Genomic DNA, 16762 nt, shown 5'->3' with positions numbered 1-16762 from the left:
GTAAAAATATGGCTAAAAGTACATCAATGTTTAAGCAGGTGACCCACCCAGAATTATCTTCCTTTTTAGGTGGCACCTAATATGCACAACTTTTTAGTGGTGCAACCTTGCACCACTATACCAATTGTCCATTTTACTCCTGTTAAAAAAATTATTTTATAAAAAGAAAAAAATATTGGTATTACCGGGTGGATTTTGATGGGATTAATTTTTTGAACAGGGGTAAAATGGACAATTAACATAGTGGTGCAAAATTACACCACTAAAAAGTGGTGCATATTAGGTGGACCCTCCTTTTTAACAGTTAATCCCTGTCTAATTGCTCCACCACTTGAATAACTGGTCTACCGGTAATCCAAGGCAAGAACATAATTTTTAATAGTTTGTCAGTATTTAATTAGAGAGAATTACCATTTTTTTTTATAAATTAAAGTAGCTATGGTGCCACGTTAATTCTATGGTGGACCACATTAAAAATTTGTTGTCTATATGCAATTCTATGGTGTACCACGTTAAAAACAACAGCTTTCAGAGTGGACCAACTTACACTAATTATTTTTTTATCTCTCATTTGTGATAATAGTGGTTTTTCTGATATGCTAATTAAAGTAATTATTTAAAATAATCTGATTTTATATTTTTTATCTATGGTTTGCCCTGATCAGATGACATGGGCAAAATAGAATGTATTTGTTGAAATGTAACTCTCATTGATTTGTATGTCTATGACTCTATGTTGTCCACATGTTACACATTGATCTGTATGTCAATAGAATAAATGTCTTGTTAATGTGTAATATATTGTCAAGTTAAATAACTTTGACCTAATGGTAGAAATAGGTGTTTGAGATGGGGTTCAGGGTTCGAACTTTAAGGATGAGCATTTGTAATTACTAACAACTAACCACTAACATTTGTCTATCATAAAAAAAATTAAATAACTTTAATTTTAAAATTAAACAACTTTTCAACCCAAAGCAAAAAATCGTTTACTTAGTCATTGCTAAAGATAATTAGGTCGATCGAACTGGATATCCCTTTCTTCAATATTGACATCTAGTGTAATCAAATGGACAAAAACTAACTTATGGTAGCTATAGTTAGTTTTGGAGGAAAATGTTTGGTTGATATCCTAAATACATCAATACACAGTCATCTATTGAGATATAAGAATAGAAGAAAGATAAATGAAAGAAATGATAAGTGATGTAATTAATATTAGATAGAAAAAGAAAGTGAGTGGAAATGAAATAAAAGAGAATGATGAATAAAAGAACTTTAATTTAACATGTTTATGATGCTAATGATACTCAGAATATCCAAATGCTGCAGACATATATCCTTCAATATATATGCAAACATTTTCCTTTCTTCAACATGAACAATGTGACCAGGTTGACAAAATCTAACTAATAATAGCAAGTGTAATCCTTTTTCATACATCTTTTATGATGAAAATCGACACCAGCAGCCTCTGTGACATTTCAATTAATTTGACCGTGGTATTAATCTAACCTAACACTGATCAGCATCCTCTAGCCATGTTCTTGTATATATCAGCCGCCTCATTATAATTAGTTAAATGCAACATGTCATGTTCAGGCTATCATTTTGAAAATTCTACTTAGTACCTAGTCTTGCTCACGAGCTAGCCAGCCACCTTAAGTACAAAATTTCCATGCTAAAATCCCTAGCTATAAATCCTCACACACCTTATTCATCAAACACACCACATTTAGCAATTGATCAAATATAGTACTCATTGGAGAAGCTTTATAATTAACCAAAAATGGGAATTTCCAAGGTTTCACTTTCTCTAATAATGTGTGTCTTGTGCTTGGGACATTATGTTGCCTATGGCCAAGACTCACAGGAAGACTACCTTGAATGCACACAACACGGCAAGGTCAGAAGTGAATGTTCCAAATCTGGTTTGGGATGACGAGGTAGCTGCTTTTGCAGAGGACTATGCCAATCAACGTAGAGGACTATGCCAATCAACGTCAGGGAGACTGCAACCTGATCCACTCAGGTGGCGGTGGACGTTACGGGGAGAACCTCGCTTGGGGAACACTTGACCTAAGTGGCACAGACGCTGTGAAAATGTGGGTGGATGAGCAAGCAAACTATGACTACGATTCTAACTCTTGTGCTGATGGAGAACAGTGCGGGCATTACACTCAGGTGGTTTGGGAAAACTCCATGCGTCTTGGATGTGCCAAAGTAATATGTGATAATGGAGGAGACACGTTTATTACTTGCAACTATGACCCTGCTAGCAACTATGTTGGCGAAAAACCCTACTAAGTGACCATCGATCGGTCCATTCTCTTGGATCACTTAACAACTACGTACCAATATATACCATACTAAAATCAAATAAAATCGCCGGCCAACAGTGTCACGGTATCAGCTTCGTGTCACATTATATCTGAGCCATTCATTATTGTTTCTGTTTTGTCTCTGTTTTTTCCTTTGTAGTTGTTTCCTTTTCCTGTGGTTTACGTGGGGGAACCTTGTCCCCATGATATATACTTTCATCTAATAAATTTACTTCATCTTCCAAATATTTTTTCCAGTTTATGCCAATGTTTACGCATGTCGTGAGTACATCAATATCTAAAATAGTCCATCACAGAACCGTCTTTTTTGCAATATTTGTCTAACTTTTTCACTAGTGATGGATCCAAGAATTTAAATTTGTGGACCTTCGAAGTTGAGGTTGAAAAAATCTTGTATGCCTTAAAATTCTGCAAAGAGTTGTGGAAAATTTGTCAATTAAAGTGATTCTTCATTAGCTGTGGGGTGAGAGAACAATGTCTCATCTAGACCGTGGAAGCTAATTAACGAGTTGAAACTCAATGATTTTCTTCAAATTGAGGTTAATTGTGTAGATGTTAGCCATATTTATAGAGAAGCAAATGTTTTTACAGAAGGATTAGCCAAACAAGGTTGTAATAGCGCGCGAGACACCTATTTGGGCCCTCTTCTAAAAGGGTTTCTTTTTCTTGTTTCTCAATTTAGTAGTGTTTGTAAAAAAAATTGTGGGAAACAATATAACCATATAAATATAAATATGTAACATACAAAATATAACATATTATCCTTAAAATTAAAGTTGATATAAATAATAATTTTTTACTTCAAGTTTTCATATTTACAAAACATTAGATATCGTTGTTGGGTCAAATAAAGAAAGTTCCAAATAAAGGAGATGGTTTAAAATTTGGGGATAAAACTTTATATTGGACTAAAGAGCAAACCATAAGTGGACCAGACACTACATCTTTCACCAAAAACCTTAAGGCATTGGGTGTATGGGTCATCACACTTATATAAACCACTCAAACTTAACATTATCTTCCAATGTGAGACTTACTCACACTTGATACCCAACATTCTCCCCCTCAAGTGTGAGTCCATCTCAAACGAAAGTTGGGCTTGTACTCATCCAGAACCTCAGAGGTCGTCATTATGGAATTGTGCTCCTGAGTCTCAGAGGCCCAGGCTCATGGTCAAACAACCATCGACTGAGTCTCACGAGCTAGCCAGCCACCTTAAGTACAAAATTTCCATGCTAAAATCCCTAGCTATAAATCCTCACACACCTTATTCATCAAACACACCACATTTAGCAATTGATCAAATATAGTACTCATTGGAGAAGCTTTATAATTAACCAAAAATGGGAATTTCCAAGGTTTCACTTTCTCTAATAATGTGTGTCTTGTGCTTGGGACATTATGTTGCCTATGGCCAAGACTCACAGGAAGACTACCTTGAATGCACACAACACGGCAAGGTCAGAAGTGAATGTTCCACATTCAAGATAAATAACAATCTCCAAATTAATTAGCTTATTCATAGTACATCTCGAACGCCTATCTTAGACCTAATAATTAAAAGGCCAAGTTTTTCTAGTTGTCTACCTTCATGGCATTTTGCAATGGTTGACGCTCAAGCTATACGTGGTGTCCATTTATATGGCGGAAAAATCATATTGAACTGATTCTTGGAAATTGCTATGCATCTTCATCTAATTTCTTCATTTATTTGGTAATGAAAAATGAAAACATTGACAGAGTCAGTGTGTTTGGAAGTCTTTGCTGTCACTCTAGTCTCTTGCTAGTTGCTATACAAAACAATTGACTAAGAAATTACAATACACATGTCACCCTCTTGAAGATCAATTCAACTCATTCTCAGTACATAGTTTCTAATAAACATGCAGCACAAACCTTCCTAGCTAGTACCTTCTAATTATTTATTTGAGCTTTAAGATTACAACTGAAGCAAACTCCCTCAGAAATTGAAAATTTATAGATCAACTCATTTTCAATTTGCTCACTTTAACTAGGTTTTCCGTACCCCATATATGTCCAGTCTTAAGTCTTACTAAATATCCTAAGACTTGATGGCAACCACTTAATTAACTGGCAAAATCCCTCAAAGAACTTGGGTTACTTGAATTTGCTAATAGAGGCAGTGCCTGATTTTGACAGCAACGTTAATGTGAGTATGAGCTTTGACAACAAAAGTGGACTCTGTGGAGGAATACTAGGAAGCTGTGATGATGAGAGTCTATTTGACAGATCATTTTGGTATAGTTTTATTATTGGTGTTGTTTTTGCAGCAGCTTCTTTCATGTATTACTGTGCACCCTGGACAGAATTCCAGAAGAGGAGGAGTAATGTTATATACCCCTTAAGAAAGAAGCAGAACCATCAAAAGTACACTAGAAAAGTAGCTGAATTGCTACCTCTGGCCTTGCAAGAGAAAAGAAGCAAAGAGGTTCTCTCTCTCTCTCAGCTCTTTTTTTTTTTTTTTTCTTTCAACATGGATCCTCTGCAGTTATTTTCTCAGCAGCACCTGTTGCAAATTCTTAGCCCTTTGTTCTAATATTAAATGGTTCAGATTGTTCAATAAAAAGTTGAATTGTTCACAAGTTTTGAACAATTGACACTTGGGGGGTGTTGAAAACTCTTCACTATATTAGGACAATCTAATCTACTCTTAGTTTGTATTTCATGTTAAGGTCATGTTACTTTTATAGTTTTAGTACAGTCTATTAATTCTACGGGCTAATTAACTTGTAGTGACATTCTATTTACAGCTTTCAAGAATGTTGGAGAGATTGATTCCCAGAATGGGATTCACAGAACTATGCAAGGCAACTGATTACTTTAGCCAAGACAACATATTGGGGCTAGGAACAACAGGGATTATGTACAAGGCCAAGGTACCTAATAACACTTTTCTAGCAGTTAAGAGACTATATGATGCTGATAAGTACAAGAGGGACTTCGTGCTTGAGACAATGATTCCGGGGAGACACAGTCACAGAAACATAGCTTCTCTGCTTGGATTCTGCATAGAGAAAAATGAAAGGATTTTGGTTTATAATTACATGTCAAATGGTAGACTCAGTGATTGGTTACTACATTCTGATGAAGGACATCAAACTCTGATATTGGGATGGCCTGAGAGGATTCACATTGCACTTGGGCTAGCAAGAGCTTTGTCCTGGCTCCATAAAAAGTGCAAGATAGTCCATCTCAATCTAGGTTCAGAGTGTGTCTTGCTGGACAATAATTTTGAACCGAAAATTTCTAATTTTGGTAAAGCCAAATTCATAAACCAAATGCTTGAAGATCATGTAAGGATGAGACTGGTTTTGATTGAGAAGGATGTGTATGACTTTGGAATTATCCTTTTTGAGCTTATAACAGGGAGAAGATTATGTCCATGGACTGATTCTTGTGACAGAGTAGATGGCTCTTTGATGAACTATATTAGCAATAAATTGTTCACTGATTCTATGGATTTTTCTGATGTCGTTGATAAATCTATCACTGGTAAAGGTTTTGATCATAAAATCCTTCATCTCCTAGAAGTTGCATGTGATTGTGTTAAGCCTTCCATAGAGCAAAGGCCAAAGATGGTTGATATCTACAAAACTATAAGTGCCATGTGGGAGGGCTATAGGCCCTGGTTTGATTCTGAAAGGCTGAAACTATCTATGGTTTGCCCTGATCAGATGATATGTGGCAATGAAATAGAATGTATTTGTTGAAATGTAACTCACATTGATTTGTATGTCTAAGGTCCACATGTTACACAATATAAGATAATAAATGTCTTGTTAATGTGTAAGACTAGGATAATAGCCTGTTTCCGTACAATACACGGACGAGCGATTCTATATTTTATGATTTTTTATTTTATAATTTTATAAAATGAACAAATTAATTCACATACCAATGGTAATAGTTTGTAATTTACACAATTATTTAAAATGAAGTAAGGGGGTTAAAAGGTGCAAGGGAAGATATTTCAAAGAATTGATAAATGAATCTCATTGATGACCAGATATTTGCGATTCTCATTTATATTGAGAGTAAAAAGGAAAGGCAATAAAGAAATCTACAGAGAATCCCATGAGATATTTTTGAACCTCTAAGCCATGCAAGACACCAGTATACTTGACGTGTTGACCAGTCCAACTTTGTTACCAAAGCAAACTTTCATGATATTTTCAAAAGCATGCAGAATAAGCAAACTGTCTGAGCCCACTTGGTGACTCTTCCCAACAACCCTCTTGAAATCTAGTATCTTACTTTGTTTCCCATTTACATTCTCAACCTTAAGCAAATAATGAAAACCGTAAAACATACTTTGGGCAACCCCATTTAAATGCGAAACCATAAATAGATACTTAATATAAGTAAAAATAGATACTTAATAGCATAAAGGAGCAAGGCATGTGCATCTTCTGCAATGGTGAATGGTTGAATGCAATTTTAGAAAGAAAATAAAAAGCCATTAACAATGAAAATTTAAACAATGTAGATGAGCAGAAAGGGTTAATCAAAATTTTGACTGATTCACCCGTTTAAACATCTCTTATTGTGCAGATTTCACCATCTAAAACCTCATGTGTGATAAAGAATCAGCACCTGATGAAACATAGGGCTCATCCACAGTAAAAATACACACACGGTTGATGAGAAAAGGAATAGTCTAATACATGATTCAGATTTTAACATATGAAAAATAAAGAGCTTGGACAATGGTGCTTACGAACATATGTCCTGCAAATAATGTATTAAGTTAGCATCTGAAATTACGAACTAATAATAAAAAACCACGTAATTAGGGGCTTACTTGATAAAAGAAAGTTTATCTCATCCATCTGGGATCTGGATTCACTGCATTCAGTACTCACTGCAGTCACTTGATTCAGCCAATCTCTCCACCCTTTGGTTTATCTAAAAGCTTGAATAGTGTCAATTCATCTATTCCCTACTGAAACACTATCGTTTGCAAAACACAGAATCGGTAAAATCACTTACCCAATAGTTCAACATGCTGTCATATATTAAGATTTTAGAAATGAATTATGCAGTGGAATGGAAACAGAAACGAAAGCCCTGAGTAGAGCAAGTTAATATGTCCAAAAGATCAATTATCTCTTACTCATGGATTTGAATTATGTCCTTATCATTTCTATCATTTAGAAATGAATTGTCCTACCTTCCTTTCTCTCAATTAGTAACATGGAAAATATAGAAATAGCAAAAAATGGGTTGCAGGAAACTTTTCATACTTAAAATCAATGTCTCAATAATTTCATGATTTAATCAGAGGTTCATTATCAAACCAAACCCAAATCAAAACCTTAAATCGTGTGCGAGCAAAAGAGAAGGGTGAATGTGAATGAAAAAGAAGGTACCTCCAAGAAATTTGTCATGCCTGTATTACACACTCGGGCTCGCCCACCAGCCCCTTCAAGCTGCTTCCGCCGCCTCACAAGATCCAAGGGAAATGTTACTGCATATAGGAAAACAGATGAATTGAACCATAATCATTCTAGTCAAAAGACATTCACATGGGATTGAGATTGTATTAAACCTTAGATTATTAATATTTTGTGTCATGCATCATCAAATATGGTAAAGTAACAAATGGGCTGAAATGGACACCAATTCCAAAACCAGAAATTCAATCAAAATTAACTATATTTAAAATCGATAAGCTATATAGACAAGACACAGTTTCAAATTGTAGTGATCTTAATTACTTTGACAAAGGTGCAAGCCTACACCGCAACAGCTATGCTTAATGATGACTACATAGCACAATATTGAAACCATGGGGTTCTCAACCCAATATTCAACACTAAATCCTTATCAACAATTGGTAACCCATTTAAGTGTTAGAAACCAACGACCACACACTACCAAACACACTGAGATGAGATTAAAGCACATTTGTTAGGAACAACTCAGCACTGTATCCATTGACTCCATATACTCTTTGGAAATAGCCATTGCAATGTAACCACACTCCTATATTTCAAAGTCATATGGATCACAAACAAAATGGACTAAAAAGAATACTTCGAAAACAGAACACTAAAATGTAGTTGGGTCATGGATTAAAAGTCATGATTAGAAAATAGATCATTAGAATGTAGTTTTTTTATAAGCCAAAGATTTGTTAAAATGAAGCATAAGGGGAACTTCAACCTAATACAAAGATAGAGAATCACAAAAGGAGAGAATAGATATAAGTTACAAAGAAATCAGAAAAATTAAAAGTTTCCCAACAAACCCCTTGTGCGTATAGATTATCCACTATAGGCCCAACTCCACAAGTCACTAATCTCATATGGATCCACCTTCTTCCTGCCTATATTACTCAAGTACCTCCCATCTTGATTATTCGACATCAACAGTAGCACCTATGTTCAACATATCAGGAAGTGATACCAATCAAGTGATACATGGTGGGGCAAATTGAAAGCTAACAAACATTAATTGGATAATATTACCAGTTGCAACCTCTTATCTTATCTGCGGCCTCAAAGCTCAAATAAACATAGCAATCTGGTGAGCCAACAGAATAAAAAATCACACTTAGATATCACTCCAAATTAAAAGAAATCAAATAAAGAAAACACACACACTCATAAATGAAACAACAGAAGAAGCAAGAGATTAACCATGGGTTGGTCCAGAACACTGCATGAACACACTCTCCAAAACCAAAGGAGTATTTATAGGAGTGGAAATGAAAGAAGCCCATTACTCTATACCAGTAGGACATCAATTGAATATTAGTGGGTTAACTATTTGTACTAACCTGATGTGATCTGACGAGGACAAGGCAGAAATCAATGACGAAAGAGTCCATCATCTTCTCTGTTTCTTCTGATCCACACCTGACAACACTCCATCTCAATCCATCATCTTCCCAAGTGAGTAGCAAAATCAAGTCCAACAACACAGATAAGAGGTGCAAAGAAACCTTCATTATAATATATGAAAAAGAAAGAAAGAAAACAACCCCATAGTGTATAGCATCACGTGACAGCCCCACCACCAAGAGCAAAAAACTAAAAAAACACGTCCTAGTGTTATCTTAGAACCAAAGCACAAATGAAGGAACAAGGAGAAAGATAGTGTAGTGGAGTCTCTTCTGCGAGGAAAGGTAGAGAGACATATCAATGTAAAGGTAGAGAGACACAATGACAAGACCATAGTGCGATAAAGACAGACAAATCTTAGGTAACCATCAAAGGCAATGTCTTCCCCGAGATTTCAAAATCTATGTAGTCTTATCTCAGGAATCTTAAGAATGTAAGTGTCCATGCTTTTGCACATAATTCCCACATAATGAGCAAAATTTCAGTTACTGATTCAACATACAAATTTCAAAATGGCATGTTAAAGCATGTTTCTATATTGAAATTGAAATCTAAACAAACTGTGAGTATTTACCTGGACCTCCATCATTGTCTTCAAGATCTCCAAGAAGAAATGAATCGAAGTCTTGCTCAGAGGATGAATTGGAAGATTTACTCTTCAAATTCTTCCCTGTTGCTTCAGCCTTTCCAGTTCTCCAGTACCTCAGTATCCACATTCTGCTTTGCTGCTTCTCTGAGTTGAACCTCCTTTCTTATACCTGATTGTAACATCATTGATCGTTATTAGACAAAAAATATTAAATTCAAAAATATTCTAACTTTTGCTGTCAAAGAAAAACAAAAATAGGGTTTTCATAACCCATATAAATATGAAACATACACCTGCATATCAATAATGAGCCAGTGTTTCTAGAAACAGCAAAATAGGTGATTTTGATCAAAAATACGCAGAGGAAAACAAAACAAAGTGAAATTTGAGAAGAAGGAAGATGTCTACATTGAAAAAAACCCAAACATTAGCAGTATTTATAGAGATATGAGAGGAAAATTGAACACTTGCAAAGTCCTACTAACCTGATGTCATACAACGATGACCGAATAGCATCATCTTCTCTGTTGCTACTGATCCTCATCTGACAGCAGTCCTTCTCAAGCAACCTTCTTCCCTCTTCTTCACTCTTCCTTCCAAAATCGGGATGATTTATCCTGTCATCTGAGCTGCCTCACCTAACCATTCACAACCACCATCTTCTCTTCTCCCTCTGAATCTGATTCTGAAAATTTTGTACTTTCCATCATCATCTCTTGTCCTTCTCCTTGCTTTCTCCTTCCTCCATTGTCTAATCTCCATCAAATTCCAACCTAACTCAACTCAACTCTTCTGCTCCTCCTTCCTCATGTGTTGTGCAGACGTCGGCTGAAAGGGAGAAGAGAGGAAAACCTAACACGATGATGTGATAGGCTACAGAGACAGGGCCTGCAGGGATGACGATAACCCACCAAATCAAACCATGGACACACTCCTCTCCTTCATCCCATACTCCATCAACGCGTTCTGTGACGTCATACAGGAGCTTGAGTAGAATAGAGGGGAAAAAAGTCTCACAGATGAAGGGCCAGGATTAAAGAGTGAAAATGGAAAGAGAGTGAAATAAATGGCCCAGATTTGAAGTTCTCTTAGGAACAGTGATTTCTTGTCTTTCTTTTAAGTTGTAGTAGAAGTAGATATTGTCAAGTTAAATAACTTCTCCTTCAGGCCCATGTCATGAATGTCCTCTCCTTCAGGCTATAATATTTCATACTTCATTCTTTTCTACCCAAAAAGTTGTTATAAATAGCCTTCTAACATCGTCCCTAATCAACCACAACAAGCCATCAACATGGGTGTGCCAAATATCTTAACAATGCTTCCTCTCATAGCTATCCTAGTCATTGTAACATTAACACAAACATATGCTCAAGACTCATCCCAGGACTACCTCAACGCTCACAATAGAGCCCGTTCCAATGTTGGGGTTAGTGCTTTGAGATGGGATGCAAATCTTGCCAATTATGCACAAAACTATCTCAACGGATTCAAGGGAAGCTGTAACATGGTTCACTCAGGGGGTCCTTATGGCGAGAACCTTGCATGGGGATATCCTGACTTGACAGGCACTGCTGCTGTTACAACTCCAACTCTTGTGTTGGTGGCGAGTGCCTGCACTACACTCAAGTGGTGTGGCGCAACACAGCTCGTGTTGGGTGTGCCAAGGTCAAGTGCAACAATGGTGGTGGCACACTCATCAGCTGCAACTATGATCCCCGAGGGAACTATATTGGTCAGAGGCCTTATGATATTAGTCCTTTCGCAGTGCCATTGAGCTTCAAGCATGTTAAGGAAGTGGCTGTTGAAAACTAATTAAGAGGTGCTCAGCTTGTTTGATAGCTTTGTGTAAAATAAATGAATTAGTGGGAATCTGTATACATCTCTGGATGTAGATTACAGAGTCACTACATCACAAGTGTGTTTTTCTTTTGAGCATAATAATAGATTTTCATACCTGTGTATAAGCTTATCCAAATAAATACAGCACAAATGGTACCAAACAAGAGGGAGTTCTTTTGAGCATAATAATAGATTTTCTTGGCAGTTAAGAGACTCTATGATGCTGATAAGTACAATAGGGAGTTCTTACTTGAAACAATGATTCAGGGGAGACACAGTCACAAAACATAGCTTCTCTGCTTGGATTTTGCATAGACAAAAACGAAAGGATTCTGGGGTATAAGTACATCAGTACATGTGATCGAAATGGAAGACTCAGTGATTGGTTACTAGATTATGATGAAGGACATTAAACTATGATATTGAGATGGCATGAGAGGATTAAAATTGCACTTGGGCTAGCAAGAGTTTTTATCCTGGCTCCATAAAAAGTGCAAGATAGTCCATCATCTCTCGGTTAGAAATAATAGTATAAAATCATTCTAACACTCTTACACAATAACTTAATTTTTTTGAGATTATTAGTTAATGACATGGTATCAGAGTCTCAAGCGTTTTAGAGTTCGATCCTCACTGCCTCTAATTCTTATAATAATGTGGGAGGGTTATAGGCCTGGTTTGATTCTGAAAGGCTGAAACTATCTATGATTTGTCCTGATCAGATGAAACGTATTTGTTGAAATGTAACTCACATTGGTTTGTATGTTAAGGTCCACTTGTTACACAATATAGGATTCTTGTTTATGTGTAAGAATATAGGATTCTTGTTTATGTGTAAGATATTGTCAAGTTAAATAACTTCAGTTTTAAAATAACTTTTCGACCAAGAGAAAAAAAATCGTTTACTTAGTCATGCTAAAGATAAGTTCGAACTGGACATCCCTTTTCTCAATATATTAACAATGGGATTGATGAACCAATTATCTCAAAAGCTTAAGTCATTAGACAAAAGTTTCTTAATGATTTTATATTATATTTCTAACACACCTTTTATGAAGAGCTCCCTTAGGCTTGAAACATGGATAATGCATAGACTCATCTTCGATATGCTGAAACTTCAGTTTTTATTAAAATAATTAGAATAATATATCCAACAATGATAAAATTTTACAGCACTTAATCATAGAGACTTTAATACCATATGAATAACTAATTATTCCAAAAACTTATGTTGTTAAGTAAATGGATGATTTTATATGATATTTCTAACAACCGGTGTCTAGTGTCATGAAATTGACAAAAACTAACTTATGATAGCTATAGCTAGTTTTAGAGGAAGAAGTTTGATTGATATCCTAAATACACCGTCGCCTATAGAGAGATAATAATAGAAGAAAGACAATTGATATACATGATGAAAGTAGTTCTCCTTCTTTCTTTTTCACTCTACACTGTGCACATGTTTACCAAACATTTAATTTCCTCGTAATGAAAACAGGACACATGCATCCCTTTCTCCAAGATCAACCATATGATTAAGTTGGCAAAAACTAACTAACAATAGCAAGTCTAAACCTTTTATTTTAGAGTAAAATACACTCACCCCCTCAAGATTTGTGAGAATAACACTTAGCTCCATTCTTATTCAAAATATGCACTCCACCCCAATAATAATCTCACAATTACACTTAACTCAATTCTTCTCTAAATTCTACACTCCACCCCACCCCCTTTAACACCATCCAAAAGATGCTAACGGAATATTCTTTTAACTCAAAATTAATTAATTTAAATATAAATACATTACATTATCTTCTAACTAAATAATAAATATACTTTTTTTTTTAAAAAAAAAGTAGCACGAGATCATTACTCATTCAAGTAAACAAATCCTTGTTATTTGGAGGGCAGCACAAATGATTTACAATAAAGCATGTTCTGGCCTTCTTGGTGTAATTCCAAATTCATAGAACTAGAACATTTCTTAAATGAGAACAACTTCTGTTTTACTTCTTCCAGATCTGAGTTACGTAGCTTCCAGCTAAGTTTGAAATCATCCTCTTCAAGACAACAACATTTTCCATCACAAATTTAGCAAAACTTAACTCAATGTCAGAACCATCAAAACTCAAAAACTTTACCACTAAGTTTACTAAAAAAATTTGTCAATAAGTTTACTAAACTTTCAAAATATAATTGTGTTATGACGATATGTGATTACCTTAGTTATTAGGTTGTATGAGCACTTAAGCACATGACATTTTAAGTTCTAAAATATAAGTTGTTTAAGGTTATACACAAGTATTAAGAACTCATCATTTGATAAATATTTTGACTGAAATACTTCGTATTTAAATTTGAGTTATATTAGAGAGAGAAATATTTTGACCATAATAAACATCAAGTTTAATTATTATTTTTTATTTGGAGGTATTTAAAATATTTTATAAATATTTAGAATATTTACAAAATTATAGTACAATTATTATTTGGTTAGAGGATAATGTAATTTATTTATCATTTATATTTTAATTAATTAATTTGAGTTAAAGGAATATTCCGTTAGCATCTTTTGGATGGTGTTAAAGGAGTGGGGTAGAGTGAAGATTTCAGAGAAGAATTGAGCTAAGTGTAATTATGAGATTATTATTGGGGTGGAGTGTATATTTTGGATAAGAATGAAGTTAAGTGTTATTCTCACAAACCTTGAGGGGGTGAGTGTATTTTACTCTTTATTTTACCTCAATTCTATGGTGAAACTTAACACCAGCAGCCTCTGTCCCACCTAGTGGCGGAAGCACAGGGGTGACTTCCCTGTGCTTAGTCACCCCTGGCTTCTTGAAATTTCTAAAGAATTTTTTTTAAGCAAAGCATTTAAAGGTAACTAGGCAAGAAGCAGAGAGAGTAACAGTGTGTGAGCACCACTGTTTACACACACAGCACCGGCATCTCCTCTTTTTATTTTATTTTCTTTTAATAATCACATGGAATGGGACCCACACATCCAAAGTTATAATATTTGAAAAACATAACATTAAGATAGTAGTGAAGCCGTGTTTTTCTAATGGAAGGAAACAGAAGCAGGAGAAATGAAAAAACAAGGCAAAGAGAAGAAAACTTATTGCCTTGTTTGGATTTGTTTAATTAAAGAAACAGCACAAAGAAAAAGAACGAGATTTTGCTTAGCTAGTACAATATTTTAGAACCTCTCAATTTTCTCTCTTACTCTTCACTTTTTCATGTATGACTTTTTATGGATATTCAAATTTTCATGAGTTCAAACTAGAATTTATTGGTTCAATTCTCATTTTTGTTGCTTAATTGGTCTCATTATATGAGATTGAATTTGTGGTGTTTGTGTTTTGTGAAAAAAGTGATAAAAATTATGCACATCTACTGTTTGTAAAAAGTCTCCTATAAGATTCAGTGGACTTTTGTGTTGATAATTTTTTTGTGCGGAAGAGATATTTTGTGGTTCTTCTCTTCAATTATCTACAAGATAGTCTTTTTTGTTCTCACCAGAATACTTATCAGCCGGTTAGTATCTCTTGCACCCAAACTAATATGATATTTCTTATGCTTATATAAAATATCTCTTGCATTCAAACTAATTTTTTGTTCTCACTAATTTTTTTTTTCGCTTACCCAATTTTGGCAATTTTTATTTGATAAAAATTGAAATTTTCTTACAAAGATCTCAGTCCCCCCCTTCTGAAATTCCTGGCTCCGCCCCTCCCACCAGCAATTGATTTAATATCTTCCAAAGGATAAAGATAATCAGATCTAACTTAACACTAATCAGCAGCCTCTAATCATGTTCTTCTATAAGCCGCCACATTAGTTAATGCATGCAACATGTGAAGTGTCCTAGATTCCCTGCAGGCAGGCTCTTTCAATTTAATTCTATCCTATCCAAAAACTTGTGATAAAAAGGCTTCTAGCATTGTCCCTAATCAATCACAACATTATGGGGGTGCCAAATATCTCAACATTGCTTCCTCTCATAGCTATCCTAGCCATTGTGACATTTTCACAAACAGGTTATGCTCAAGACTCACCTGCAGACTACCTTGAAGCTCAGAACAGATTCCGTTCCTATGCTGGGGTTGCTCCTTTGGTATGGGATCAAAACCTTGCCAATTATGGAAAAAACTATCTGAATAGATTCAGGGGAAGCTGCGAGATGGAACACTCACAGGGTGGTCCTTATACCGAGAACCTTGCATGGGGGTTTCCTGACTTGACAGGCACTGCTGCTGTGGATATGTGGGTGAATGAGTGGCCACATTATGACTATAACTCCAACTCTTGTATTGGTGGTGAGTGCAGGCACTACACTCAGGTGGTGTGGCGCGACACGCTTCGTGTCGGGTGTGCCAAGGTCAGGTGCGACAATAATCGCGGCACACTCATCAGCTGCACCTATGATCCCAAAGGGAACTATATTGGTCAGAGACCTTTTGATATTAGTCCCTTTGAAGTTCCCTTGAGCTTCAAGCATCATGATAAGGAAGTGGTTGTTGAGAAGAACTAAGATTTTCAGTTTCTTGGTAGGCACGTTTGTATGAATTCAATAAAAGCACCATGAGTGGCAAATTTGTATTACATCTATCTCTGGATGTAGATTACAGATTCACTACTGCATCACAAGTGTTTTTCTTTTTCGGTTTTTACCCATGTCACTGTCCTTTCGAGAAAAAGTTACATGTTTCTTTTAGATTTTCAATTATGTATGTAAGCTTGTCCAAATAAATACCAACACAAATGGATTATTTTAACCTTCGTGTCTAATAATTACTAGGTAATAAGTCATTCTTCCTAGTAGGGGTGCACATGGGTTGAGTTGGATAGATTTTGGTCAAAATAAAATCTGAATCGATCAAAATTGTCTGGGTTGGGTTGGGTTGGGTTGGATTTCACGAATTTCTTCTTCGGGCCCGATCCGAACCAACCCGACGAAGTTTGGATTGGGTTGGATGGATTTATTGGGTCCATATATTAAAATAATAATATATCTGAAATATTAAAAAATCTTGCAAAAATTATTATAAATTCAGAAAAAGTTATAAAAAATACTAAATATGTTATTATACTAAATAGAATGAAAAAAGACACAAAAAGTTATA

At 35.3% G+C, this 16762-nt stretch overlaps 2 protein-coding genes, 1 long non-coding RNA gene and 2 pseudogenes across 6 annotated transcripts; 4 read left to right on the top strand and 1 right to left on the bottom strand.

Annotated features, from left to right (window-relative positions):
- The first annotated feature begins 1782 nt into the window (after positions 1-1782).
- LOC130724389 (pathogenesis-related protein 1-like) lies at positions 1783-2326 on the top strand (annotated as a pseudogene).
- A 2098-nt stretch (positions 2327-4424) lies between these two features.
- LOC130725796 (probably inactive leucine-rich repeat receptor-like protein kinase At5g48380) lies at positions 4425-6073 on the top strand. The gene is made up of 2 exons (XM_057576984.1): positions 4425-4791; positions 5114-6073. Exons 1-2 carry the CDS (start codon positions 4519-4521, stop codon positions 6071-6073), a joined length of 1233 nt encoding a protein of 410 aa, XP_057432967.1. The 5' UTR covers positions 4425-4518.
- A 720-nt stretch (positions 6074-6793) lies between these two features.
- On the bottom strand, positions 6794-10894 carry LOC130722562 (uncharacterized). 4 transcript variants are annotated; one of them, XR_009014018.1, is made up of 8 exons: positions 10283-10894; positions 9783-9966; positions 9349-9480; positions 9145-9223; positions 8614-8888; positions 7733-7830; positions 7165-7268; positions 6794-7091 (listed from the first exon to the last, which is right to left on the bottom strand). It is a non-coding gene; the product is annotated as an uncharacterized LOC130722562 (long non-coding RNA). The 4 variants fall into 4 exon arrangements; XR_009014017.1 differs by lacking the exon at positions 9349-9480 and having other exon boundaries at positions 9145-9251; positions 10283-10884; XR_009014015.1 differs by lacking the exon at positions 9349-9480 and having other exon boundaries at positions 9145-9309; positions 10283-10883.
- A 90-nt stretch (positions 10895-10984) lies between these two features.
- LOC130722561 (pathogenesis-related protein 1-like) lies at positions 10985-11800 on the top strand (annotated as a pseudogene).
- Positions 11801-15197: 3397 nt separating this feature from the next.
- Positions 15198-16353, top strand: LOC130723762 (pathogenesis-related protein 1-like). Its single transcript, XM_057574889.1, has one exon. It carries the CDS (start codon positions 15604-15606, stop codon positions 16168-16170), a length of 567 nt encoding a protein of 188 aa, XP_057430872.1. The 5' UTR covers positions 15198-15603; the 3' UTR covers positions 16171-16353.
- The last annotated feature ends 409 nt before the right edge of the window (positions 16354-16762 follow it).

This window comes from Lotus japonicus, chromosome 6 (assembly GCF_012489685.1).
Source record: "Lotus japonicus ecotype B-129 chromosome 6, LjGifu_v1.2".
Classification (NCBI taxonomy): Eukaryota; Viridiplantae; Streptophyta; class Magnoliopsida; order Fabales; family Fabaceae; genus Lotus; species Lotus japonicus.
Note: the sequence above shows the minus strand (reverse complement) of the source record. Positions and strands in the feature narration are given on the sequence as shown.

Excerpts from the sequence above, each read along its gene's own strand:
- LOC130725796 (XM_057576984.1), top strand. The coding sequence starts at position 4,519 with ATGAGCTTTGACAACAAAAGTGGACTCTGTGGAGGAATACTAGGAAGC. Across the intron at positions 4,792-5,113 it reads AAGAGAAAAGAAGCAAAGAG|CTTTCAAGAATGTTGGAGAG; the intron begins GTTCTCTCTCTC and ends TTCTATTTACAG.
- LOC130723762 (XM_057574889.1), top strand. The coding sequence starts at position 15,604 with ATGGGGGTGCCAAATATCTCAACATTGCTTCCTCTCATAGCTATCCTA.